At 58.8% G+C, this 26,144-nt stretch overlaps 1 protein-coding gene across 1 annotated transcript; it reads right to left on the minus strand.

Annotated features, from left to right (window-relative positions):
* Window positions 1-59: 59 nt before the first annotated feature.
* HUWE1 (HECT, UBA and WWE domain containing E3 ubiquitin protein ligase 1) lies at window positions 60-25,766 on the minus strand (the record flags this gene model as incomplete). Its single annotated transcript, XM_084612964.1, has 19 exons — window positions 25,351-25,766; window positions 20,981-21,125; window positions 6,827-6,897; window positions 6,042-6,140; window positions 5,332-5,538; window positions 5,042-5,194; window positions 4,894-4,956; window positions 4,109-4,186; window positions 3,516-3,563; window positions 3,352-3,420; window positions 2,928-3,027; window positions 2,618-2,718; window positions 2,234-2,384; window positions 2,019-2,146; window positions 1,418-1,558; window positions 1,237-1,348; window positions 546-707; window positions 359-460; window positions 60-148 (listed from the first exon to the last, which is right to left on the minus strand). The coding sequence occupies exons 3-19, from the start codon at window positions 6,869-6,871 to the stop codon at window positions 60-62; spliced, it is 1,848 nt and encodes a 615-aa protein (XP_084469090.1). The 5' UTR covers window positions 6,872-6,897; window positions 20,981-21,125; window positions 25,351-25,766.
* Window positions 25,767-26,144: the final 378 nt, after the last annotated feature.

Here is a 26,144-nt window from a genome sequence, read left to right on the forward strand (position 1 = left end):
CTCGGGAGGACATCGCTCTGGAGGAGGGGGCGCTGCAGGTTCCCCCTGGCCCTGTCCCGTTACTTACCGAGCAGGAAGAGAGATGGGCCGTAGTACTCCGCATTGCTGATGACATGCTTCAGAGAGGTAGGCAAGGAGCCATCCATCACTGCGAGGGGAGAGGGGCCGTGAGACACAGCAAGGGGGGGGGGGTTACTCCCCTTTGTATGGGGAGAAAGGAGGGGGGCTGGGAGCCAGGACTCCTGGGTTCTCTCCCTGGGGGAGGGAGCAAAGGAGGAGAGAGGCAGCTCAGATCCTGCTCCCCCCACAAGCCCACCTGCTGCAGCCCATCCCTCGCCCGCCACCGGCGCCCCCTCACCGTGGCGAATGCCGTCCGAGAAGGCGGGGTCCTGGATGGCCTTCTTGAGGAAGTTGAGCATGGATTTGAGGAGGGCGGCTCGCTGCGGGATACACTGCACGCCTGCAGACAGGGAGAAGGCAGGGAAGGAGAGGTCAGCACCCGGGCCACTGCCCCCCACCCGCCCTGCCCGAGCCAGTGCACCCACCGCTGCGGGGGGCGACGACAGCACTGGTCGCGCTGCTGATGCTGCAGCTGGGGGCAACGGCGCTCGGCATCCTCGCTTCTGCCACCACCACCACCGCCGCTTCCGGCCGGGGCTCTGCCGAGGTGGAGGGGCCCGGGCTGCTCTCCATGGCCACGTCTGACACTGCAGGGGGACACAGAGCATTACACGCTGGGAACCACACGCACCGGGATTCCTCGGCACCACAGGGCTGCCACCTCTCTGGGGCTGAGACCTCTGGGAGTGGGGGCTATGGGTTAGAGCAGGGGGCCAGGAGCCAGGACTCCTGGGTTCTCCCCCCAGCTCTGGGAGGGGAGTGGGGTCTGGTGGGTTAGAGCAGGAGGGGCTGTAAGCCAGGACACCTGGGTTCTCTCACCAGCTCTGGCAGGGTAATGGGGGCTATGGGTTAGGGCAGGAGCAGGGCTGGAAGCAAAGACCTCTGGGAAGCTCTTTCACTCCCAAACCCCTTCATCTCCTGGGGCAGGAGACCTGCAGCTCAGTCAAACCCAGGCCAGCATCCATCTCCATGAGGCTTCGGCCGCAGTTTCGAGCCCGGCCGCAGACAGGGCAGAACCGCTGGGTGATGGGTGGGATGGGGGACGCGAGAGGGGCCAAGGGGCCCAGAGGGCGCACGGCCCAGCACCCCACAGTGCTCTGGGAAATTTCCAGTTACCTTCCATGTCCGTCTCCATCTCCTCCCCTTCCTGGAGAGGGGCGGTGGGTGGTCTCTGGATCTTTGGCTTTATGACGAAGGGGCACTCCCGGCGGCACAAGTCCACCTCGTGCTGGGGAGAGAGCAGGGCATTAGTGGGGGCCAGGCGGGGGGGAGCCACGGCTGGCAGGGGGCCGGTTACCTCTAGCCGGTAGATGAAGATGGAGAGGCCGCTGTGGGACTGGAAGGCCGCCATGTCCAGGTTGGTAATGAGATCCACCACGCGGACTGCCCGGGTCACAAATGTGATCTGGTCCTGTTCGTCCCCCAGGAACTTGATCACCTGGTGTGGGGGAGCAGCGAGATCCCTGGTTACGGGGTGCGCTGAGGATCGGGGCCACACACTCACCCAGCGGGGCTTTGAAATCAGCCCTAGTTCAGCCCATTCAGTGTGAGGGTGAATGCCAGTGGGGACAGCCGAGACCACCACCCATCCCATCCGGCCTTGCAATCTGTGACCCTGGGAATGCATGGATCTGCCTGGGGGTGGTGGTGGGGATTCTCCAGCTCCTGGGGTCTTCAGTTCAGGCTCTGGGACAATCTCCAGAGAGGGCAGAAGTCCTCTACACCCCAATCCCCTGGCCACAGCCTTTCCAGTGAGCCAGCCAGTTCTCTGCCCTCGGGCCAGATGGGAGCTGGGGCCCCCTGGAGGGGACAGGCCACATGTCCTGTTCCCACTACCCCGAGCCAGCCTGATCAGAGCCGACGCCCTCTAGAGGACAAAGGCCCTCTCCCCACATCACCTTCAGTAAGGCCTCCATCATGCCGCAGGAGACCAGCGCTTCCCCGCCGGCGTCGTAGCTGGCCAGGTGGTAGAGGAAAGAGAAGAGGGCCGTGGCGAACTGATGAGGGTACGGCTCCATGGTCGGGTCTGCAAGGGACATCCTGGTCAGCCTTTCACCTGTGTCTACCCCGGCCCCACACCCTGCAGCCCTGCACCCAGCTGCCCCCTGCTCACCGATCATAGCCTGGATACAGTTGCGCACCAGGACCGGCAGGAAGCCGTGGTAGGAGGCGGTTCCCGTGCAGTCGATGATGCTGCTGAGTTTTGGGGTCCTCTCCAAATGGACAATGGAGGTGAGGGTTCTCAAGGAGGCCGCCTTGATGTCCTGCGAGAGGTGACGAGAGGTGCGAGATGCCAAGCCGGGCCCTGGCTTCCCAGCACCCTCAGGGGGAAACTGAGGCAGCCCAGGGATCAGCCGCCAAGGCCGTAACACATCAGCGGCTGGCTAGGTTTCCCTCCCACATGAGCGGAGCTGACAAGCACAGGTGCCCCGAGAATCCTGGTACCCCAACTCCATGGGGTGACCAGCTATCCCAACCCCCCACCTGGGACGCTCACCATGAGCTGTTTGTCCGTTATCTGCAGCACGTCCACCAGCTCCTCTATCAGGCCGTTGTACAGGATGCTGCTGGCCGACTCCTGCAGGGCGTTGGAGTATACTGTGGGCACAGAGGGGCAGCGCATCAGGCTGGACCGCGTAGCTGGCAGGGGGCTCAAGCCAGTGGCAGCTGCCTCGGATCGAGCAGGGCCACTGGGCAGCAGTGCCAGGCTGCGCAGGAACCAGCCACCAGTGGGCACAGCGGGTGCCAGGCTCCGCCCTCCAGGCCGAGGGGGCGGAGCCAGCCGGGACCATCAGAGGCCCCCTTACCTAGGATGGAGATGGCATGCAGCCGGGCCTGGACAGCCTGCAGCCGCTTTCTGTGGTTGGAGAAGCCGTGCGCCAGGCGGATGTGTGTGAACAGCAGCATCTGGAGTGGGGCAGGGAACAGTGAGTATTGGGGGTGGGGGGCAGGATTACGGTACAGCCTACAACTGCACCCCACCCTTCCCAGCTCTGCACAGCCCCCCTGCCCCACCCACAAGGCAAGAGGCTCCCCCCAAGTAGCTTTTAATCAATAGATAGAGTGAAAACTGAGGCAGAGAGAGGAACGGGCTCTCCCCCACAGTCAAGTCAAGCTGCGGATAGAACCCAGGAGTCCTAGCTCCCAGGACCCCACCTCTGACCACTCGCCCTCAGGGATAGAGCCCAGATGTCCTGGCTCCCAGGCCCCGGGCGATGCCCCAGCACTGACCTGCTTGTCCTTGGGGATGCTGTACATCTTGGTGAGGGATTCCATGATCTCGGAGGGGCTTTCTGAAATCTACGGGAGGAGACCAGACCAGGCGCTCAGCACTAGGCAGCTTCAAACCCGTGTACAACACATGCTCCCCGCCCGCTCCGGGCCCTAGGCCTTACCTTGTCCAGCTGTTCTATGTGGATGTAATGCAGTGTGTTGCTGGTCGTCTGCAAAGAAAGAGGGCGGGGGCATTAAGGGACGGCTCTGCACGGGGCCTGCGGGTGGGAATGGGGAGGGGGAGCTGTCCACTGCTGTCTCCCCCCACACAAAAGCTAGGAGATGTAACCCAGGAGTCCTGACTTCCAACCTCCCCAACACCCACCCCTCCTGGCACCAGGGATAGAGCCCAGGAGTCCTGGCTCCCAGCCCCCTGCTCTAACCAATAGACTCTACTCCCCTCCCAGAGCCGGGGAGAGAACCCAGGAGTCCTGGCTCCCAGTCCCACCTCGCTCTAGGGGGCATGACGGGCCACAAGCTGCTGAGGGTGGTGGGTGTCCTGGCACCGCGGGCACAGCTAAGGAAACCTGCCCTTCCCAGATGACTGCTGACAGCTCAGGGGCACTAAGGACAGAGCTTGCAAGCCAGAGCCAAGCGGGGCTGGGCTGGGCCCCGGAACTGGCCTCATTCCATGGCCTTTCAAGCTACGATCCCCCCGCTGCCCCACACGGGGGTCTCCCCCTAGAGGATCAGCCCTCCCCGGCCGGACACTCACCCTTTTATCCACTTTGACCTCGGTGCCCAGATCTGCATAGAACTCAAAGTGCAGCGTGGTGGCACTGGGTGGGTATTTCTACATAGAGAGCACAGCACGGGGCGGTCAGAGCGCTGCAGGGGACGGCCTGCCCCTTCCCAGACCGGGGAGAGCCCCACCCCCTGCCTAGCACCAGCAGCTACCCCCGGTATTGTGGTGATACTACCCCGCTCCTCTCGCCTCTCAGAGCTCCCCCTCAAGAGGGAAACTGAGGCAGGGAGCCCAGCAGGCTGAGCTGGGACTAGAAGCCAGGAGTCCGGAGCGCCAGCCTCGTGTTCGAGCCGCCCTGGCAAGGCGCTGTGAGCTGCTGTTTCAGGGAGGGGAGACGGAGCAGCTACCATTACAAGGAATCCCATCTTAGAGCCATGGAGAGAACCCAGGAGTCCGGTCCCCCAGCCCCGCTTCCCACTCACTAGACCCCACTCCCCTCCCTGTGCCAGGAATAGAACCCAGGAGTCCCGGCTCCCAGCCCCCACTGCTCTAACCCACTAGACTCCAGTCTCCTCCCTGTGCTGGGGACAGAACCCAGGCGTCCAGTAGAGAACAAGTGACGTCGGTCATACTCAATGGAGGGCAGCACTGGGGGTCCCCCAGGAACTCAGCCCATGAGGGGTCAGGGCACGGACAGCGCCAGGGGTCCGGCATGTGCCACGCTGGCCATAGCCCTGGGCCAGGCGCTCAGGGGTCTGGAAGACGCAGCTCAGGGCCGGTTAGCCGAAGAGTAGGAAGCCGGGGTGGGAACTCACCACCATGAGTAAGTCTCTACAACACCCAGCCAGTCCAAAGCCGTTTTCCTTGCCGCCCCAGCTCTGCAGGAGAGGAGAGGGGGATTAGCAACATACAGAGCCCCCCAAGCCCGCCCCCGCCCCCACCCGCGGCGTGGGGGGCGCTCACCTCAGCCAGGTGCTGCAGCCGGGACAGCAGGGGCGCCCGCTTGTCGGAGCCCAGGCGTGTGATGTAGTTGGAGCGTTTGCTGAAGACGTAGAGCAGGTTCAGCACGGCCAGCACCACCTGCATGTCCGAGGAGGCCAGCAGCGTGGTCAGGTGCTGTGGGACGGCGGGAGGGGTTAGACGCTGCATGGGTCGAGGGGGGTTCTCGGGGCTCAGAGCTGGGGGACCCCAGCCCGAGAGAGAACCCAGGAGTCCTGGCTCACAGCCCCCCCCATTCTACCCACTAGCCCCACCTCAATGGAGCTGTAGAGATGCCGGGAGAAGCTGTACTCTATGAGCAGGGCGGTAAAGTTGAGTACAGCCAGCAGCAGGGCCTTGAGCTGCTCCCTCTCCGGCCGGTCGCACACCAGCATCCACAGCATGTTCTCCACCGTCTGCCCGGCGTCGGCCAGGATGCCGTCAAAGCGGTCGAGGAGATCCACCCAGTGGTACAGCTCGCACTGAACGGGGGGGAAAAAGGAGGAGACACGGGGGTGAGGGGAGCAGCCAGCAAACCCAGGAGTCCTGGCTCTCCCCTGCCCCGACATCTCTTCCCCGCCCCAGCCCCATACCAAGATGGGAGGCTCTTACCATATGCTAGAACTTAGACCGGCCACCAGGTAGTCTGTCCTGAGCCATGGACTTGGCTGGCGGCCACCACTCTGCTGGTCTGGATTACAGCTGGCGCACCTAGAGGAGATGACCCTGTCCCCCATTCCCCCACCCCCTGAGCCAATCAGTCCCCAGAGCTGGCGCCCCCTGGCGGGGACATGGTACCTTCTCCCCTCCTCAATCCTCAAACCCTTGGAAGCAGCTAGCCACGCTGACAGCGAACGAGCGATTCCTGCCAAACCCCCGGCAACACCTGGGGCTGGCCAGGGAGCCAAGGTCCCAGCTGGACAGGTGTCGAGCCGGAAGCAGTACCAGCCGAACGGCATGCGCACTGGACGCCTGGGAGACCCACCTTCCCGATGTTCCATGTCTTGATCTGTTGCAGTTCCAGCAGCAGCTGCTCATCGTTGCAGACTTTGAGCTTGTCAATCAAGGCCCTGCAGTCGGCAGGCTAGGAAGAGACAAGTGGGGAGAGGCAGGTCAGGGGGACCAGGCTGCTTCGGGCCTGGGGCAATGATCTGGCTGGACCCCCTCGCCCCAGGATTCCTCCAGCGTCCCGACAGCCCTAGGGCTGATTTCAAACACACTGGGAGAACCCAGCGGCTCTGTGGGGCATCAGAGATGAACCCACAGGACTGAAGCCCAGACCTCTGGCATCAAGGGAGAGCACCCCCTCTTCACATAGCAGGGCCCCCAGAACACACCCTACAGGGAGCGACAGTTTTCACACTGGCTGGGTCTAGTGGTTAGTACGGGAGAGCCGGGAGTCAGGACTTCTGGGTTCTATCCTTGGGTCTGGGAGGGGAGTGGGGCCTAGTGGTTAGAGCAGGAGGCTGAGAGCCAGGACTCCTGGGTTCTCTCCCCAGCTCTGGATTCAGTTTGATCCCAGTAAAAATGGCAGCCCAAGCACGGCCTGGCAATTCCTAGGCCAGAGAATGTACATTCCATTGCGAAGGCAAGATCCCGCCTGCAGCAGTAACATCTCTGTCAGCGTGATGGCCCAGCTGGCCAGTAGCCCAGCACTCTGCTCCTTCGCCAGCCCCAACTCCTGTGTTTAATGTGGCATTTCCCCAGGAGCCTTCCAGCCCCCCAGTCATGCCTGGAAGGCCAGGTGTTCCAACCACCAGCGATACTCACAGCCTCAGTGGGGGTTTTCTTCAGTTTCGTTCGGTCCACTTTCATTTTTTATTCTTTTCCACTTTCTGATCCTGGAAGGGAAGAGCGGAGAACAGATGGTGAACACAGAGGGGGCCAGGCACGGAGCCTCGCTGCCGGGTTTGTTCTGTTTGGGCTACTGTAAGGTCTGGGAACCCTAGTCCCAGTCCAAGGCCGCACCATGCCAGGCCTGGACAGAGAGCTCACCAAGGCGGGTCCTTCCCCCACCAGGGACAATCTTGAGAGACAAGGCAAGGGGACAGGCCACGGATCTCACCCAAGGTCACAGGTTAGTGGCAGAGCTGGGGACAGAACCCAGGAGTCCTGGCTCCCAGTCTCGCCCCCCGCCCCCGCCACTAACTGCTACTTCCCATCCTCAGCCAATCAAAATTGAGGACCCCATGTGGCCACGCCGCAGTTACCCCGACTTGAGACCAGGGTGTCAGCCTCCAGACCAGGGTCCCCCTAATCACAGACTCCAGCTGCCCCACCCCCTTCCCAGATCAGGGGGTTTCCCACTGCACCAGGTGCCACTCAGTTCCCCCCTCCCCAAACAAAATCAGCCCCCTCCATTGAGCCAGCCCAGCTCCAGCCCCCTTCCCACCGTGCCCAGTGCGGCCCATCCCACTGGAGAGGGGAAGGGTGACCCCCAAGAGTTACCCCGGGCAGGGCAGGGCGACAGTGCCACGTATGGGTAGAGCCAAGGCGGACTCTGTCCCCAGCCAACCCACATATCTGTCCAATAGCCTGGAGTTATGGGAATGCCCCCACCCCTCCAACCCATTCACTGCTTTCACCCCTCCCCCAAACCCAGGCAGGGTCTCCAGTCCGGCAGCAGCAGACCTGAGCCCAGGGGGTTTGAGCGCCTCAGAAAGGAATCTGCTTCTGACCCTCGATTTAGGCTCCAGTCCTGACCTTGACTCAGCTATCCCGGAAGAGACGCTTGGGGTGAACCCGATGGTCCCCCGCCAGTGGGCAATTCTTGAGATCTGGGTCTGACCCCTGGGCATCCAAATGGCTTTGTTGCTCTGGGCTGCAGTTGAACAGCTGTCCAAGGAGCACAATTTTCGGGACAGGAACTGGCTATGCAGCACGGGGAGGGAGGGACCCCGATCTCAGCTGAGCCCCCTTGATCGGGGGAAGAGGAGAAAACACCTGGGCCCTGTTTGCATCACAAGGGCCGAGCAAGCCAGCGGCATGGCTGGATTGGAACCCACCCCAGGGAAATCAACAGCAAAACAAAAAAACCTGTCACCCCAAGCACAATCTGCCTTCAGAGTCAGAGCGAGACAGACAGCTTCCAGGCCCGCAGATCAGCCCAGAGGGGAGGGATCGGGGCCTGAGCAAGGCACTAAATCAGAAAAGGGGGCCCAAACAGCCACAGCGTCTAGTTTCAGGAGTGGCTTCGTCTTCTTCCCTAGCAGCCACGGGCCCGCAATGCTTTATTCGGCACCAATGCCACCACTGCTGGATTGCGGTGTCCAGTTCAATCAGAGAAGGGTTGGAGAAAAGCCACAATTAAAAGGATTAGCAAACTGGCTTTCAAGCGACAGACTCCAGGAGCTCCAGCTCTTCAGCTCCCCAATGAGAAGGTGTCTAGTCATGGGGAACCAACATTTGAGAACAGGAACGGGCTCTTGGATCCTGCAGAGAAAGGTCTAACAGGCGTGGCCATGCAGGTCAGACCAGCCGAGCCTGGCCTCACAGTACCAACTGGGAACAGCACAGACCACGGCATGAGCTGGACAACAGCATGGGAGGGAGACCTTGGGCCCCATGCCAGAGCCTGAGCCAGAACTAGCCACTTCTCCTTCGGGCACATGACTGGCTGCTGACCCCTGCCCTTGCAATCTGCTTTTTAGGGTCAGGCTTCCCTGCAAACAAAGCCGGGGCCAGTCAGGCCGGAACTACAGCTCCCAGAAGGCAGTGAGCTTGCCTCGGCCTTCGCTGATGACATCACGGCTCCAGCTCTGGAACAATGAATGTGCAAAAAACCCCCAGAGGAGCAGGAGTGGGAGGCGGTTTGAAGAGACGGGGTTGGGGATGGGGGGGTGGCGGGAGGAAGGCCATGCTCAGGGCCGCTGGAGCAGACTCGGGTCCCAAAATCCAGTGTGCGCAGCACGTGTGCAACAGGGGAACCTGAGCTGTAAGAATACAGCGCGTCCTTCCGTGCTTTGACCGTTCCCTGCCTTTCCCGGCTCTGGCAAAGGAGCCGACTGGGTCGTTCAGAGCCTACAGACTAGGAGCAGCCCTGCCTGCTTCTTCTCAGTCTTTCACCACAGTATAAAGGGCCCACGGGGGATCTCATCTGGCCCCCTGTATTGCACAGGGCAGGGAACTGCCCCCAACAGGTCCCAGAGCAGATCTTTTGGGGGAGGGAGCCTGAGCCTGATTTACAGATGGAGAATCAGTCGCTCCCTTGGTTGCTCACTCTTGGGTCAGGCTGAGAAGCTGGAGCTGAAAACTAGGACTCCTGGGTTCTGCTTCCAGCTCGGAGGCGAGAGGAGTGGAATGGGGAGCGAGGACTCCTGGGTTCTGTTCCCACCTTGGCAGCAAGCAATTTCTTGCCGGGGCTCCCTAAGCCAAGCCAGGTGAAGCATTCGGGTCCCTGGGCAGAGGCTCCCCAAGTAGATTGTGAGCTTAGGCTAGGGCCACACTATGCAATTACTTGGGCCCCTGGGCACCATAGCTGGACCGGGCCGTGCACCGGTTGGTGTACACAGCGCTAGGTCGGCGGGCAACGAACCAACCTGCCCGCATTACGATTGCCTCATCTCTCGCTTCACATGCCTGTCGCCAGCTCTTTTGGGGCCAGGCAACGGACGAAACCATCCCCTTCTGATCAGGGGATCGGGCCGCGGTCCAGAAAGCCCACGCCGAGTGCTTTCAGACACTAGACAAAGCTGGTGGCCAGGAGAGGGCCAGGAAGCAGCACGTGCACCAAATTTGTCCTAGACTGCTAGGACCACTTGTCAGAAGCGCCAAAGACCCCTGACCCCAAGCCCAGAAGAAAAATGATCTAAGCAAAGGAACGCAGCTTGCCAGGGAAGAGAACAGCAGAGACTCACAGGCTCTTGGACTGCAGGGCACATGCCAAGCACCAGTTTCTAACAGTCAAGGGGGAATTAGCCACTGACACAGACCCCTGAGGGAAGCGACCGATGTTCCCTCGCTTGTCGTGCCGAGATCAAGACCACACACCTTGCTCGAAGACAGGCAAGTTTAGGACTCTGTGGGAAACTGTCTTGCGTTGTATTATTTAGATCTAGTCTGACCTCCAAGATCCTTCTAACCTTCTGCCCACCCTCCTGGAGCTGAGCCACGGCCCGGCTAGCCTTAGACCAAGGCTTGGTCTCAGTCAGTGGCCAGTGGACACTGTAAGAAGCCCTGAAGTTACAGTTTTAAGTTTCCCTTCCAGATAACCAGAGTTTGGCTCAACCCAAAGGAGGAGAATTTAGATCCCTTTCCAGAGCTTCTTTACCTTGTACAGTATCTCTGTATGTTCATGTGACCGGTACACGTGTCCACGCCTGCTAAAAAGTTCTCGGCCAGGAGTTCCATCAGCTAATTGGGTGCCGCGCACTTAAAGGAAGTTTCCTTTGATCACTTTGGAGTTAGAGACCATTGGGAACCCAGGAATCTTGGCTCCCAGCCCCCTGGCTCTCACTCGCTACAGAACCCAGGAGTCCTGGTTTTGCAGCACTGCAAACATGACTGAATAAATTGGACGACTCATTCAAAAATGAGAGCAACCCGACAGATCGGAGGAGCACAGAAAGTGCCGCTTTTCTTAAAAGCGAGTCAGCGAAGAGACCGGCTCTAGTTTAAGCAGGAATGAATTCAGAGACGTCCTATGGCCGGGGTAAACAGGAGGCCAGACGTCCATTTGGAGTATGATTTCACAAGCCGCCAGGACAAGTGTTTGAAAGGCAGGTCTTGGGGGAGCAGCAGCCAAGGCCACATGTCACAGCGGGGCTGGGCCCGGGGGAGGTTTGTTAGCCCACAGGCCGGTTGGACACAAAGGAGCCCACCTTCCTGGAAGCTGGGGAAATGTACTGGTCGAGACGTTCTTCACCGAGGCCAATCTCAGAGCTCTGACCTTCTGGAGCACAGCCAGCACTCCTTTCCACCCAAAGGAAGTCATTAATTATAGCCTGACAGAGCACAGGACTGGGAACCAGGTCCTCACAGATCACGCAGTCCTGTGGCTCAATTTACCCTTTCTAAAATAACCACATGCTCTATAAACATGAGCTCCAACAGCCTGCAAGGCACAGGAGGTCAGACCAGACCGAACTGAGGTCCCTTTTGAGGTCCAAAGCTCTTTCACACTCCTTTGGGGGGTGGTTAGATTAAGTTCTTCCGGCCAGGACCTGCTCAGCTCCCTGCACAGCTGACTACTCTAGACGCCATGGTCAGGCCAAACTGAACTATCACAGAGGAGCCTTCCGGCCACATAAGCTAGGAATCCAGAACTGGAACAATGGGATCTTCCCCCTGCTTTTATAGAAGGGAAGCACAAGGCATAGACTGATCAACTGAACCCAGGAGTCCTGGCTCCCGGTTCCAGACGCCTGCCAGAGGAACTTCCAACTCCTGCACCGCTGGTCAGGTCATTAGTGGTAACCGTCCTGGCTCGTGGAGTCTGCCCCACGGCAGATTGAGTTCTAGCGACCAGTGTGCTCTCCTGCTCCGAATTGGGCACCAGCCAGCCCTGGGGCCGGACAGAGGGATCCGGCCCTACAGAGCACAGGACCCGGGACGGGGGAGGCAGCTGGAGGGGAGAAACCCAAGGAGACAATGAGCCAATCCTGGCCTGATTGGGTTCTAGCCCAGGCAGCCCACGTGACAGTGGATTTTGCTTCCCCAAAGGGCAGGTGGTGCCATGCGCTGGGACTTTTGTGCCAGAATAAGAGCTGCGGTTTGATTCCCAGGTCGGGGGTGGGGGACAGTTGGATGAATGTCACCGGTAAGAAAAGCTGACTTGGGGGGAGGGTGTATCTCGGGCCCAATCTGTTCAAACAGCCCCATATGTGGGCCACTCAGCCTATCCTTCGCACACACGAGGGGCACCGAATTTCAAGGCAATCTGAGGAACCGTGCGGATTTGTCACTTGTTTTAACACCCTTTGATCCTGGCACAGACTCCGGCGCAGGCCGGTGGCTGGGGCCAGCTTTTCACATTGCTTTTCTGTCTCTTTCCCCTCCCACCTTTCACCCGTCTAGACTGTGAACTCCTTAGGGCAGAGACCGTCCAACTAGGTGTCTGTCCAGCACCCCATGAAGCCAGGGTTTTCACAGGCCCCGCAGCCAAGCCCTGGGGGCTGCCACCATCTCAGTCAGCCTGACTGGGCACCGTTGCTCTGCAGCATTTCAATTAACAGGGACACAGCGACAGGCTTCCCTTGAAAGCTCCTGTCCCTCTTCTGATGGCGACTGACTTGGGCTCCGAGCCTGGGTTACAGATCACTGCTAAGTTTGGCCACCTTTCCCAGCACCGCGCCCACGTTCCGGCTAGGCCCTAGGGAGAGGAGCTTCCGCAAGCATTCGCTAGAGTCAACGCAGCCTTCAGAGCAGAAACGCCGCGCCTAACCCCCCGGCCGGCCCAAAAAAGCCGACAAAGCACTTCCTGCTGGGTGACCCAGTTTGCTAGAGAAACCAGCCTTCGATGGGAACCAAAGCCCGGTCGTGGGGCGGGGCCCGTCCGTACATACCCTGCTTGGCGAGGCCTGTGATCCTACCCCACCAGACATCTCAGGAGGGCTGCAGGCCAGTGGGCCCCCACCGCTCCAGGTTGGCTGCCTTAACTTGGCAAAACAACCGGAACCTGGATGCTGGCTGCTCCCAGAGCCTGCTGCTCCTCTCTGCTCCAGCCGCAGGCCCTGAGGCTGTGGGGCAGATTGCGTTAGCTCGCTCTTCTCCTTGCACTGGCTGGTTTTAAAAGCCACCTGGCCACACTTTCGCACAGCTCTCAGCTGAGCTGGGGCTGCTGCTCCGATGATAGGCTTCCCCCAGCTGGGCACTGCCCAGACACCCACCCTTCGCTACCCCTCGAGGAGCCATGCTCCAGCCTGAAACTGAAAGCCAAAACTCCCATGGCATCCCCAGCTGAAGAGCCTGGGCCGGGAGCTCCCAGCCGCACAGAGCACGGCCGACACTCACCAGACTGCCCCACGGCAAGAGCTATGCGTCCACTTCCCATCGTCAAATCTGTTCAGATCAGACTGATCAGGAAGCCAGTCTCCTCCTGCCCCTCACCCCCAGCAACACTGGACACTCTAGAAGGGACCAAAGCGTCGTCCTCCACAGACTTCCTCCCAGGGGATTTGCAGACAGACACCTTGCAACCCGCAGCTGCTTAGTCACGGCCATGACTCCACGAGGAGTTTTCGTTTCGGTTCTGGAACAAGAGAGCCTTCCGCCCCCGCCTAATAAATAGCTGTCCACTCACACGGCAACGCCAAAACCATAGGACAAACCTGGAGCGCGCCAGGACTTCCAGCCCCATCTTTTGCATCCTGACTGCTGTGGCTCACTGCTCCAGCAGCTGTACCTCCCGAGATCAGCCGTGCTGTCGCTAACTGGCGCTAGACAAACCCCTGTGCTGTGGGGTGGGGAGCTGCTGGGGCTGTGAAGCTCAGAGCCTTCCCCACCCAAAACTCCCCCAGCAAAGGGGCAGCAAGGAACAGCATGCGGAGGTCGGAATGAAGGGGGCCGCCTGGGCTTGATCCCTGGCTTTTAGATACTCATACGCCCATCCCCTATGTGGGGTCTCTCAATCTGTAGGTCGCTGATCCTCAGCCTCCCTGTGAGGAAGGGCAGTGCCAGCAGCAGCTCTGCCTCAGTTTCCCAAGCTCAGAGACTTGCCCCTGCAGTCTCAGTTCCCAAGCTAGCACCCTAACTGCCAGGCAGTCCTGCTAAGGCCAGAGAGGTGGGGTGAACGCCATGCGCCCGAGACCCCGGACAGGCCTGAACTCATTCCTGCCGGAACTAGAACAGAGCTCTTTGAAAACATCCCGGACAGACTTTGCCAGCGCTGGCAAATCCAGCGTGACCTTCAGCAAGCGCTTCATTCGCCTCCCTGTGCATCTCATTTTTCCTCTGAATTTGTTCGGCTCCAACGGTCGGATGGAGCTGAGAGGGCTCTTCAAACTGGGATCGAGTCACCCCTTAGCCTTCTTTGTGAAGTTGTGTTTGCTCTTTCTGGTTAACAAGGAGTCCCTGTGGGTCCTTAGAGACTAAAATTTGGGCATAAGCACAAATCAGACATCAAGAATTATAATATTCAAAAACCAGTAGAACACTTCAATCTCCCTGGACGCTCAATCAGACTTAAAAGTGGCAATTCTTCAACAAAAAACTTCAAAAACAGACTCCAACAAGAAACTGAAGAACTGGAATTAATTTGCAAACCGGACACCATCAAATTAGGCCTGAATCAAGACTGGGAGTGGCTGGGTCACTACAAAAACTAGTTTCCCCCCTGCTGACACTCACACCTTCTTGTCAACTGTTTGAAATGGGCCACCTTGATTACACTGGCATCATTAGCACTACAAAAGTGATTTTTCCTTCCTTGGTATTCACCCCTTCTTGTCAACTGTTGAGACTAGCCCACTTCCATCTTAATTGGATTGGCTCGTTACCACTGACACCCACTTGGTAAGGCAACACCCGCCTTTTCATGGGCTGTGTATTTATACCTTCTTACTGTATTTTCCACTCCATGCATCTGATGACGTGGGTTTTAGCCCACGAAAGCTTATGCCCAAATACATGTTAGTCTCTAAAGTGCCACAAGGACTCCTCGTTTTTGCTGATACAGACTAACACGGCTACCGCTCTGAAACCCGTCAGAAAGAGAGAAACACTCTGGGAGCTCAAAGGCAAGTTTTCCCATCCGTTCTCTCCAGCTGATCGACACCCGCCTTGAATCATGGGCACCAGAATGGGACACACTATTCCAGCAGTGGTCACACCAGTGTCAGATCCAAAGGAAACAATCTCAGTCCTTCCCGTGTGAAGCTGGCCAAGTCAGGCGTGTCTCCAGTCCCCATCTCCACGGAAGGTTTCCTACCCTAGCGAGAACATCAGCTCTTTGGGGCGGGGACCGTCTCTCCTAGGGACACTGCTCAGCAAGCAGCACTTAGTCATTCTGCTCACACCCAAGCCCCAAAAAGCCTGCTGGGCAACACGCTGCATTCAACGCAAAACCCCCACAGGTGCAAGTCTGGTGACTATTTTAGTTGCAGTGGTTTGGGCATTACGGTAGCCACTTTGTACAAAGACAACGAGACGCAGGATGGGAGAGGGACAGCGGCACCGACAGGGAAAAGAGTCGCCAGATGGGGCAGCAGGAACAGACCCCACCCACTACGCTACGTTGCTTCAGCCTGCAAGAGCCCCCACTCACACCCATGGCACGTTGATCCGACTGTGCAGTGACACTTGTGACTTAACACGTGGCACGGGGGCAGGGGCCTGGCTGCTGTGAGCACTCTGTTGCCAGAGGTTTTGAAGTCTTGGACGAAATACAGCACTGCATGGCTCCGAAGTTATCAGACTAAAAGGCGTTTTTCCCCCCCAAGTCCCTGGCCTTCTGTGTCACGTTAATGCGAACAGCCGGGCTGTGGAACCTGAGAAATCTCCGATGCAGAACAAAGTGCAGCCACCTCTCGTGCAGAGAGCGGCAGCTAAACAGAACACAGCAAGCTGCAGGACAGTGAGGGAGGGGGATTCTGGGCCACCAAGGAAGCCCCATGAAGAGCAATATAGGATCTTTAGCAGCTTACTTAAGACTTTGGGCTCTTTTTGTTCTGTGTTTGTGAAGCGGCTAAAACAAGGGGCTCCTGGGACTGCCACCATACAAGTAACCTGCGCAGAGCAGAAGGGACCTTGGCTGAAGATGCCAACAAAGCGAGAAGCAAGATGCTCTGGGAGCGATCAATGCAGGTTGAGTCCAGTGTGACCTGGGAGTCAAGCTGGTTTCAGGGCAGACAGCGTGCTTAAATCCAACAGGGGAGGTGGCAAACTCTTCAGGGTCAGTACCCCTGTTTGAGCTACAAATCCTGCTCGGCCATCTCCACTCTTCAAATGTTGCTGGGGTCTTCAAATACACTTTCTGGCTTGCGGTTTTCAAACAGGATGGTTTGCTTCAGTCCTTGATAGCAAAGCACAGTGTGAGCACAAGTCACCCGACGGTAAGGATGAGGGAGCCCTTTGAGCCAAGATCCAACCAGAGACATTCCGGCCCAACACGGCCCACCTGTGAAAAGCAGAGCCGGAAAGAGAGACCTACGGATTGTCACGGAGCGCCTTCACTCCAGGTCTTGAAGGACATTGTTTGCCTCCAGTTACAGGCCCTGTCCCACTGCTGAGCTAGCTAGGAGATCTTGGACAGGCAGTGGAGGGTGGAGGTGCCGGTTTTGTGGGGTCACAGGCCAAACGTTCCGAATCCACCCAACCAGTTCCTGCTCTTCTAAAGGGAGCCATCCCCTCAGAAGTGTTAAGGCTAGAAAGGAACCGTAGATCTAGTCCGATCTCTTGTACAGTGAGACCACAGGACCCCTGTGCTGAGCTCAACAAACTGCAGTTGAACAAACATCCCTCTTACAAATACACCCAGTCTCGACTGAAGACCTGCGTGATGGAGACCCTCTTACCACATCCCTGCACAGGTCTGTCCCAACGGCCAGCCAGCTTACTCCTGACTTTCATCCATCGCGGATCAGCTACCAAGCCAGCGATCTCAACCTGCCTCCTGGGTGAGATCCAAGAGCTGTCTGAGGTCCCATCTCTTCTCCCCAGGCAGTGGTTAAGTCACCTCTTAACCGTCACTTCCATAAAGCTACTTCAGTTGTTTACCATGCGAACCTTGGACGGCCCCCGTGGTTCTTTTCCAAACCCTCTCCTCGTTTTCCCAGCGTCGTTCTAGATCCACTGGGGCACCAGACCTAGACGCAACCTCCCAGTGACGCAGCCCCGTCTCTGCAGGTTTTTTAATGTACCCAGCGTAGGTGCACCCCCACTTTAGCAGCTGGGACTCCCTGGCACATGTAAAACATTCCCCACGCCTGCCTCGCTAGCTTCCCAGTTTCAGCCTTGCCACTAACAGCTCCAATGACAGCCATCCATCAGCCACACGGTAGCTCTCAGCGCGCGCTAGTCCATTTCTCGCCTCCTGCCCGACAGCAACCATCGCTCCTGTAGTGCTCCGCACAAGCGCCTTCCCCTTGCCAGGTGCTGTACGGAGGCTGCTCGCTGCCTTACAGCTCAACAAAGGCCGGGGAAAGGAAAACACACACAGACGTGAAGCCAGCAAGGCAGAGGCAGCAGCAGAAGCCAGGAGTCCTGCCTCCCAGCTCTGCGCCTCTTGTCCCTCACTACGCAGCCGCTGTTCTAGATGGAAATGAAAGCACTTGTCGTCGAACGCTGACCTCCAAGAGGAAACTGGGTGTGTATAACATTTGCCCCCCTACAGTCAACACCCCACGGCTTGGTGCATCCATGCGAAACTAACAGGCGAAGACACTGCACTAGCCTGATTTATAGTCCAGAGAGGCTCCTTGATGGGGCACCACCTCCATTCTCCACGAATGTCTAATAGTTTTCCCTGCCTACTAACTCCACCTATGATCAATGGGAGAAACAGGCTCTTTGGTTCACTTTGTAAAGCTCTAGCTTTGTACCGTCAGCTTCGCCGTTAGCCCTCATTTGTTCTGAGCTTTCCCAGTGAAAGAGGGGCCAGCTGGGGGCATGGGGACCTGCAAAGGCAGGGGGACAGGTGCATGATCAGCAAAGTGTTTTAACTGGCATGATTTCAGTTGGACAGTGGCCCCTGAAGTTTGTAACTTACCATTCCAAGGCCAGAAGGGATCATCCAAGCCTAACCTCCTGGCTAACACAGGCCAGAGAATTTCACCAGTTCCCCCCGGGGTGGAGCCCGACAACTTGTGTTTGGCAAAAGCATGTCCCAGAAGGTAGGCAGTCTGGATGGGAGCCTCCATCTCCATCCCCGGGAAGTGTGTCCCAAGAGTAAACCATCTTCTCTTTTAGAGACAGGCGCCTCATTTGCCATTTGAGTTTGGCTGGCTTTAGCTTCCAATCGTCTCACCACTAGAAGGGGCTTCGTACTCAAGCCTGGGATGAAGGTACTTAGACATGGGTCACACTGTGCTGTAGCTCCACACTGGTGCTTAAACACACCCAATAAACTTTAATCCCCTTTAGTGTCTAACAAGCAACAGGATGAAGCATCCTGGGTGAGAAAGAGAACGGGGCCAGTGTGCCTGACTGCTCGTTAAGAGGAGTCGATCAGGGTCACATCAGGCTCCTTTATAATATTCCAGTCGGATTCTCTTTGCTCACCCAAGACCTCCCCGGGAAGAACCGGCTACCTCTGTCAAGTACAACGCCCGCCTGAGTGCCAGGACTCCTGGGGGTTCTGTGCCCCGCTCTATTCCTGTCACTGACAAGGTGGGACCACACACAAGCCACTACCTCCAAGCCTCAGTTTCCCCACTGATTAAACAGGCAGAAGTTTGAGACATGGAAAGCGCGGAGATCCTCTCACCAGTGATCTCTCTACCCCAGAGCGATTTACTCTGCACAGGTTCTAGACGTGGTGACAGCAGTACATGGAAGGCTGCAGGCTTTAGCAGCGAGGCCAGCTCTTCGGAAGCACACCCTTAAACGGCAGAGGTTGGAAGGCACAGTCACACATTTCTGGCCGGGGCTCTTGTCCTCCACAACAGAAGCAGCATGCTTGGTTCGAGAGGAGAAATCTGCCAATACTTTAACGAGGCAGGGGTTGGGAATACACCCAGCCACTCACTTCAACTCGCTGGCTCATCTGGAAAATTGCTCCAGTGAGCCAGGCAACAAGTGGAGCAAGTTTTAGTAACTCTGCCATTATGACACACATCCGATTAAGAGTCTCTGAAGGATCCAGGGCAGAATTGGTTCCACCAGCGATGTCCTATTTATCTGGCCACGCAGCCACCACTTAGCTACTGCTGAGGAAATGTGTCAGACAGCAGGACACAAAGCCAGTCTAGTGCATCTCTATAAACACACCCCCCCCACACTCCCAATGACTACCTGCAGGCTCTGATCCTTGCTCCAATCAGTTTCATGGTTCTCTAAGATGCAGGCTTTTAAGAGACTGGAAAAAATGGCATCGTGGACTCAGTTACCCTGACTCTCCCATCAGCCGACAGTGGACAATGCCCGGAGGGCTGGCGGTTTCCAGTTCTGCCACAGCTCCGTCGAGTGAGCCTGCCTCCAGGACCGGCTCGCCGTTACTCACAGGCATGCCAAAGCAGGGGGAGTTGAAGTGGAAAAGGTTCTTTCAACTCTGTTTGATTCACAAGGCTAAATATGGGATTCCATAGTGACGCTGCATTTTAATCGGTACGTCAAGCCGTCTGAATCAGCCTTTTTTCAAAGAAAAACGATAGCTCCCCCACAGGGCTAACCCCAAGCCCACAGACAAGCCAAGAGGCTGGAGAATGCCGCTAAATCGGCTCTTCGCACCGGGTCTGACACCCATTCCAGATCACAGGGCAAAGCAGAGGGGTGCTGCAGACAGTGCACATACAGGCGGCATGAATGGTATTGCTGGACTTGGCTCAGGGCCTGAAACGGAGTCATGCTGGTCTGAACTCTTACAGAAAGGATCGTCACTTGAACCTAAAACATCTAACCTGGCAGTACACACCCTCTACATGCTGTCCTCTGGGTCCTGACTAGTGAAAGGCACCAGAAAGTTAGGTGACTTGACAGAGGTCACAGTCAGTGGCAGAACTGGAAACAGAACCCAGGAATTCTGGCTCCCAGCCCCATCCCCCTGCTCTCGCCACTGGACCCCACCCTTCTCCCAGAGCTAGGGAAAGAACCCAGGAGTCCTGGCTCCCAGCCTCGCTGTTCTAACCACTAAACACCACTCCGCTCCCGGAGTTGCGGAAAGAACCCAGGAGACCTGACACCCAGTACTTCACACCAGCAGCACTCAGGCCAGAGTTGGGGGTTATCCCACAGGTATTGGGGCATCAGACCACTCAGTCTCCCTTGCAGGAGGACAGCTATCAAGGCCCTGCGCTAACCATTAGACACACTCCCTTCACTACACAGCGACCAAATCAATGTTCTTAAGGCAATGTAGCAATACCAAGGGGAGCCCGTAAGCACCTCCCTGCAATTCCAGGCGCTGAGCAGGCCGACAGTCCCAGGGAATGAACCTGGGACATTTCTAGGGCGGAAACCCTGGGACTGAGCCAAGACCCAGAGCTCAGACACACAATTCCACTGCATCACATCGGGTGCCACCTCACCTGAAGCTAACTGGACTTAATCAGGCAACTTTCCATGCTGCTGTAGGCTGGGAATTTGGGAAGAATCTAGGTGACCAAAACCCATGGAACCCCGGAGTCCTGGCGCCCAGCCCTGCCACCTCCACTAACCCACTCCACCTCACCTCTGCCCAGAGCCAGAACGCATAAGGCTCTGAAAACCCCAGAAGAACTTACTTAACACCCACCACCTTCAGCACATATTCCATGCGAGGATCTCCAAGCACATCACCAGGGGACTGGTGAGCAGAAGCCTTATCTTTCAGAGAGGGTGGATGCCCTGGCCAGTATCAGAGCTGGCTCCAGGGCTTTCAGAGCCAGAACCTCCTCACCTTCAGCCACCAGGCGCCCTCTCTGCAACATGAGACAGAGCACTGTCTGGAGGCCAGAGCTCCATGCCTAGCTCTGCCTTGTTGTGAGCTCAGATGTGCCTCAGTTTCCCCTCCCACCAACACCTTGGGATAGGGGCATTCTCACTGCACATCCGTGCGGGCCCCAGCACACAGGCAGCCTCCCTGCCCTTGAGGGGGGGCGCCCCCTCAGAATAAAGATCAACCCAGAGAGAATACACCTGCTGGCTGCGGTGTTAGCCAGTTCACCGTGGACCCTTATGCCCCCTCATCAGAGGAGCTTCAGCGGCGTGGGTCGCCGTCTCCATCCTCTCACCATCGATACGCAACCACAGCTAGGGATCGCTGCCAGAGCAAAAAAGCCCAGCTAGGTCACCAACAAGCCAGAGTCACCGCTAGCTGACAGAGGTGAGCACCAGAGGTGCGCGGACACCCACCTGGAATCACAGCCAGTCCATGCTCAGTCCGGTCTGCTGTCCAAATCACTAATCCAGCACCCACGCTTCGCCCCAGCCGGCCAAGGGAAACACCTTCCGGTTTTCGCAGCCACTCTAATCCACTTCGACCAGACTAACTGAGGGCCTAGGAGGAACCAGAGACACGCGTGAGACCTGGCATTGGGGGCAGGTGGGGCAGAATCTACCGAGACCCCAGAATGGGCACGGGGCAGAGGCCAGACCATGGAGACCCAGGTATTGTGTTATACAGGGTAAAGAGCAGATACATCCCTAGCAGGCGAATTGGGCAATATATTGGGGGACAAGTCAAAGCAACTTAACAGCAGACAGGAAGCCAAGTGGGGTACCTGCAATACCATCGTATTCACCCTATGGTATCCCTGCCTGGCGTCGAAAGAGTGAACCTAGATGTGGTATTTACCCTTCCCTCCATACAAAACCCAGGAGTTATCTGATAACATTCAGACGCAGCAGCTCCCATACAAAACAAGGGGAAGTGCCTCTTCTCACACACCCCACACTGTTAACCTGTGGAACCCATGGCCACCTCACTTGTGAAGCCCAAAAGTAGATCACTGGGGTCCAAAAAGAACTGGGCAGCCCCATCGATGGATCTATCCTCCATGAAGTTATTAGCCAAGACAGTCAGGGACGCTTGGGACAGCCCAACTCTCTGACGGCCAGAAACTGGGAGGGGAAGATGCTGGGGGGGGGTCTTTCCAAAACTGCCCTGTTCTGTACGCTGCCCTGAAGCTCTGGGCCTGGCCACTGCAGGAGATGGGATACTGGGCTGGATGGACCATTGCTCTGCACCACTCTGGCCTGTCTTATGTTCTCACCTGCTACAAAGCAGGAAATCAGGGGGTGAAATTCCCTGGTCTGCGTTACACAGAAAGGGACATTGTGAGCTAATCTTACCCCCACCCTAGACAGATTTGCTTCACACACCACATCAGCCCCCCGAGAAAAGCACTGAGTGCTGTTATACATGCAAACAAAACAATAAAGAGCCAGGCAAGCCCTAGTCACCCAACAAGTATCCTGCCTTAACGTAGACTCTACGGTTATTTACAGGGAGTCTCCCACCTCTGCACACCACACACTATGCAGTTGGTCACCCCCAAACCGTGCTGAAAGCCAGCAGCAGGGAGAGGCCAGCTGGGCTCGAAGCTGATCAGGGCTCGGCCGCGGCAGACCCAACTTTTGGCAGCTACAGGATGAGCATGGGCAGCCCTGCGGTGCTAGAACAATCCCCGCCCCCATGCTAGGCTTCCCTGCTCACCTAGCATGGCTACATCCAGAGCAGAGCCCAGGCGTGGGTCCAGGCAAAGCTGGGGCTCCGCTCAGGGCAAAAAGGTGTGTGGGGCAGGCGGGAGGAGAGAAAATGGAGAAAAGTCTCCCCCTGAGCCGCCACTTCAATTTAGACCCAGAATTGGGAGGTTCTGCAGCTTCGCCCCACATGCAAGGGTGGGAAGAACTGCCAGCTCCAGGTCCTCCTCCGGAGAGATTTCTACAGCTTGGCCTAGGACGGGGGGAGCCCCAGAGCACCTCTACCAGCTGGGAGAGGAGGGATTTCCCCAATTACAAAGCTTCCTGGTGGGCTTCCCACCCAAACCTTGAGGCGGGGCACCATTTCCCCACACACCTAAAGAAATCAGGGAGACCTCCCTGACCCACCCTCTTTCACATCTCCCTACCGCAGTGGCACCCGCCAAAATAACTCCCCCTTTGGGCAAGACTCAGTTAGTGTCGTCCCCCTACACTAGCTTCAGGGGTCCCCCTTTGAGCTCTTCACTCCCTCCATCATCCCCTGCCTTTGGGGGTCATCCGTGCCCCTTCAAAGCCTTCCAGGTTTCATGGGGTATGGAAGCTCTGTTATGGAGTTGAGGGGAACTGGGGCAAATACCCTGCAAGGAGGGAGACAGGGGTCCTCATGGGAGGAGGGGTTTCAGGGCGAAGACCCTGTGGAAGGTAGCAAGTTCACTGCCCAGAAAGGGGAAATGACAGACTTTGGGGGACTGACAGTTTTCAGGGGAGTGGGGAAGCCAGGCACGGAATGGTGCGAGATGGACCCTCATGGGCAGGGGGAACCCATCCTGCACAGATCTGGGGGGGGGGGGAGAGGAGGGGGAGGTCCCTGCCCAATGGGGATGGGAGAAGGGCAGTGGTCTATGGAAGAATGGTGCAGATCAGGCTGGGGGGGGGGGTGTCTCCGTGGGGAGGAGGAGAAGGTCCCTGTCCAGGGGGTGGTAAGAGAGGGGCAGGCTTGCTGGTGGGGGGGAATGATCTCTCAAAGGAAAATGGGTTCTTCCCTGTGGGGGCAGGTCTCTATGGGAAGGGGGGAGAAGAGAGGCAGGGCTTGCTGGGGGTGAGAGCTCTATGGGGAGTGGAAAAGCAGGTCTCTGTCAGAGCATGGGAGAGAATCTCCTCTCTCATGGAGGGGGGCAGGTCACAGTCTGAGGGCACAGGTCTCCATGGGAAGCAGAGTCCCCTCTCTCCTGTGGCAGCAGTGGGGGCAGCGCTCCACATCTCCCAGCAGGGGTCAAGTCTCCCCTCTGTCCCTGTGGGGGGCAGGAAGGCAGCCTAGCAAGGTAGGGGGATATGACAGGGGCAGGAACCATGGGAGGGGGGATAGGCCCTGGCTGGGGCAACGTGGGGGGGGGCAGGACCCATGGCAGAATAGGGGTGATATTATGGGGGGCAGGTCCCTGGTTAGTAGAGTGGCAGGGGGGATATGAGGGAGGGCAGCGGAGGGCACGACCCCCGGCCACGGGGATATGAGGGGGGGCACCGGGGAGGGATGGGGGGCAGGACCCACGGCCAGGGGGGATATATGGGCAGGCGGCGGGGGCGGATGGGGGGCAGACCTCCACGGCCGGGGGGGGGAATATATGGGGGGCAGGACCCATGGCCGGGGGGGGGAATATATGGGGGGGCAGGATCCACAGCCGGGGGGGGGAATATATGGGGGGGCGGCAGGGGGAATGGGGGCAGGACCCACGGCCGGGCGGGGGGGGGGGGAGGATGATATATGGGGGGCAGGACCCACGGCCGGGCGGGGGGGGGGAGGATGATATATGGGGGGCAGGACCCACGGCCGGGCGGGGGGGGGGGAGGATGATATATGGGGGGCAGGACCCACGGCCGGGCGGGGGGGGGGAGGATGATATATGGGGGGCAGGACCCACGGCCGGGCGGGGGGGGGGGAGGATGATATATGGGGGGCAGGACCCACGGCCGGGCGGGGGGGGGGGAGGATGATATATGGGGGGCAGGACCCACGGCCGGGCGGGGGGGGGGAGATGATATATGGGGGGCAGGACCCACGGCCGGGCGGGGGGGGGGGGAGGATGATATATGGGGGGCAGGACCCACGGCCGGGCGGGGGGGGGGGGAGGATGATATATGGGGGGCAGGACCCACGGCCGGGCGGGGGGGGGCAGGACCCACGGCCGGGGGGGAATATATGGGGGGGGACGGCGGAGGGACGCCCCCCACGAGGAGTAGGGCCCAGCGCAGGCGGGTCCCCCCCCGGCCCCGGCGGTACCTGCTCCGGGCGCGGGGTCAGTGCCAGGCCCAGCCGCCTCCCGCCGCCGCCATCTTAATAGCAGCCCCGAGCCTCAGCCCAGCAGGCAGATCCCGCGAGAACTCCCTGCCTACCGCCCAGGGACGGGATCCCGCGAGACTTCGGGAGAGAAATCCCGCGAGAGAAGCTCCGACCACTCTCTCCCGCGAGAACGGAGTGGGGCAGATCCCGCGAGACTTGGCGGGAGTGACTTCACCGCGCTGGAGCAGGCGGGACAGAGCTCGCGAGAGTTCAGGCGACAGTTCACGTGAGACTTCGCCGCAGAGCTTTCCCGCAAGAATGGAGGACGGAGATCTCGCGAGACCTTGACGGTTCCCATACGCATTCAATGCCGGGGTAGCGATCCTCGGAGCGAGAAGGGACGAGCGAAATCTCGCGATAGTTCGGGGAGCAGAATTCACCGCGAGGCCGCCTGCTCAGTATAAAATCCCGCGAGACGTGATGGTGAAAATCTCGCAGGGGTCGTGAGACTCATCACTTTAACCGCTTACGGCCCGGAATAAAGTGGAGGCGAGATCTCACGAGACTTGAGGCCGCAGATCTCGCTTTGGTCCCGCCCTCCCCATGAGACTAAACTACCTTCGGCCCAGTAAGAAAATCGCGCGATAACTGGAGACGGATCCTCGCGAGAACTCACTCCCCGGGCTGTAAGAAAACGGGAAAACTCGCGAGAAGTCGGGGGGGGGAATGAACGCCCCCCCCCCGCCGTCCCAGGAGCTCGAAGACGATGGGAGCCCTGAGGGGAAATCGCGCGAGAACTCACCGTCTCCAAGGCGACAGGGGGCGAGAACGGCCGGCTGTGCCTGGGTGGCTAGACAAGAGCCGACGTGAAGTATCGCGATGAGAGGAAACCACGCGAGAGCTCCGACCAGCGACGCTATCGCGCTTCCTCCAAGGACATTTCTAATCACGCGAGATCTCAGGAAGCTGTCTCGCCCACTCTCAACTCTCGCGAGATCTCTGACGACGAACTTCCGCCTTAGATCCCGAGTCTCGCGAGACCTCGCTGCTAAGGCCGAATCCCAGACATTCTTGAGACAAATGTAACTTTATTGAGCCGGCTCCAGGCGGACACGCGAGAGGGCGGGGCCTGAGCGAGCCTCGTCCCTCCCCCGTGCGGTCATGTCACATGGCCCCCCAGGCTAATGGCGGGGCAGAGCCACTGGGGGGAGGGGGCTGGTATGGGGGGTTGAGAGGCCCTGGGGGGGGCTGGTATGGGGGGCACAGAACCCCCTGGGGGGAGGGGGCTGGTATGGGGGGTTGAGAGGCCCGGGGGGGGGCGGCTGGTGGGGGGGGCGGCTGGTGGGGGGGGCACAGAGCCCCCTGGGGGGAGGGGGGATGGTATGGGGGATTGAGAGGCCCTGAGGGGGAGGGCCACAGAGCCCCTTGGGGAGAGTGGGGGAGATGCTGTGGGGTGCACAGAGCCCCTGGGGGGAGGGGGGATGGTATGGGGGATTGAGAGGCCCTGGGGGGGGCTGGTATGGGGGCCACAGAGCCCCTTGGGGAGAGTGGGGGAGATGCTGTGGGGTGCACAGAACCCCCTGGGGGGAGGGGGGA

The sequence above is a fragment of the Lepidochelys olivacea genome (genome assembly GCF_965140295.1).
Source record: "Lepidochelys olivacea isolate rLepOli2 genome assembly, chromosome: 23".
NCBI classification, from domain to species: Eukaryota; Metazoa; Chordata; order Testudines; family Cheloniidae; genus Lepidochelys; species Lepidochelys olivacea.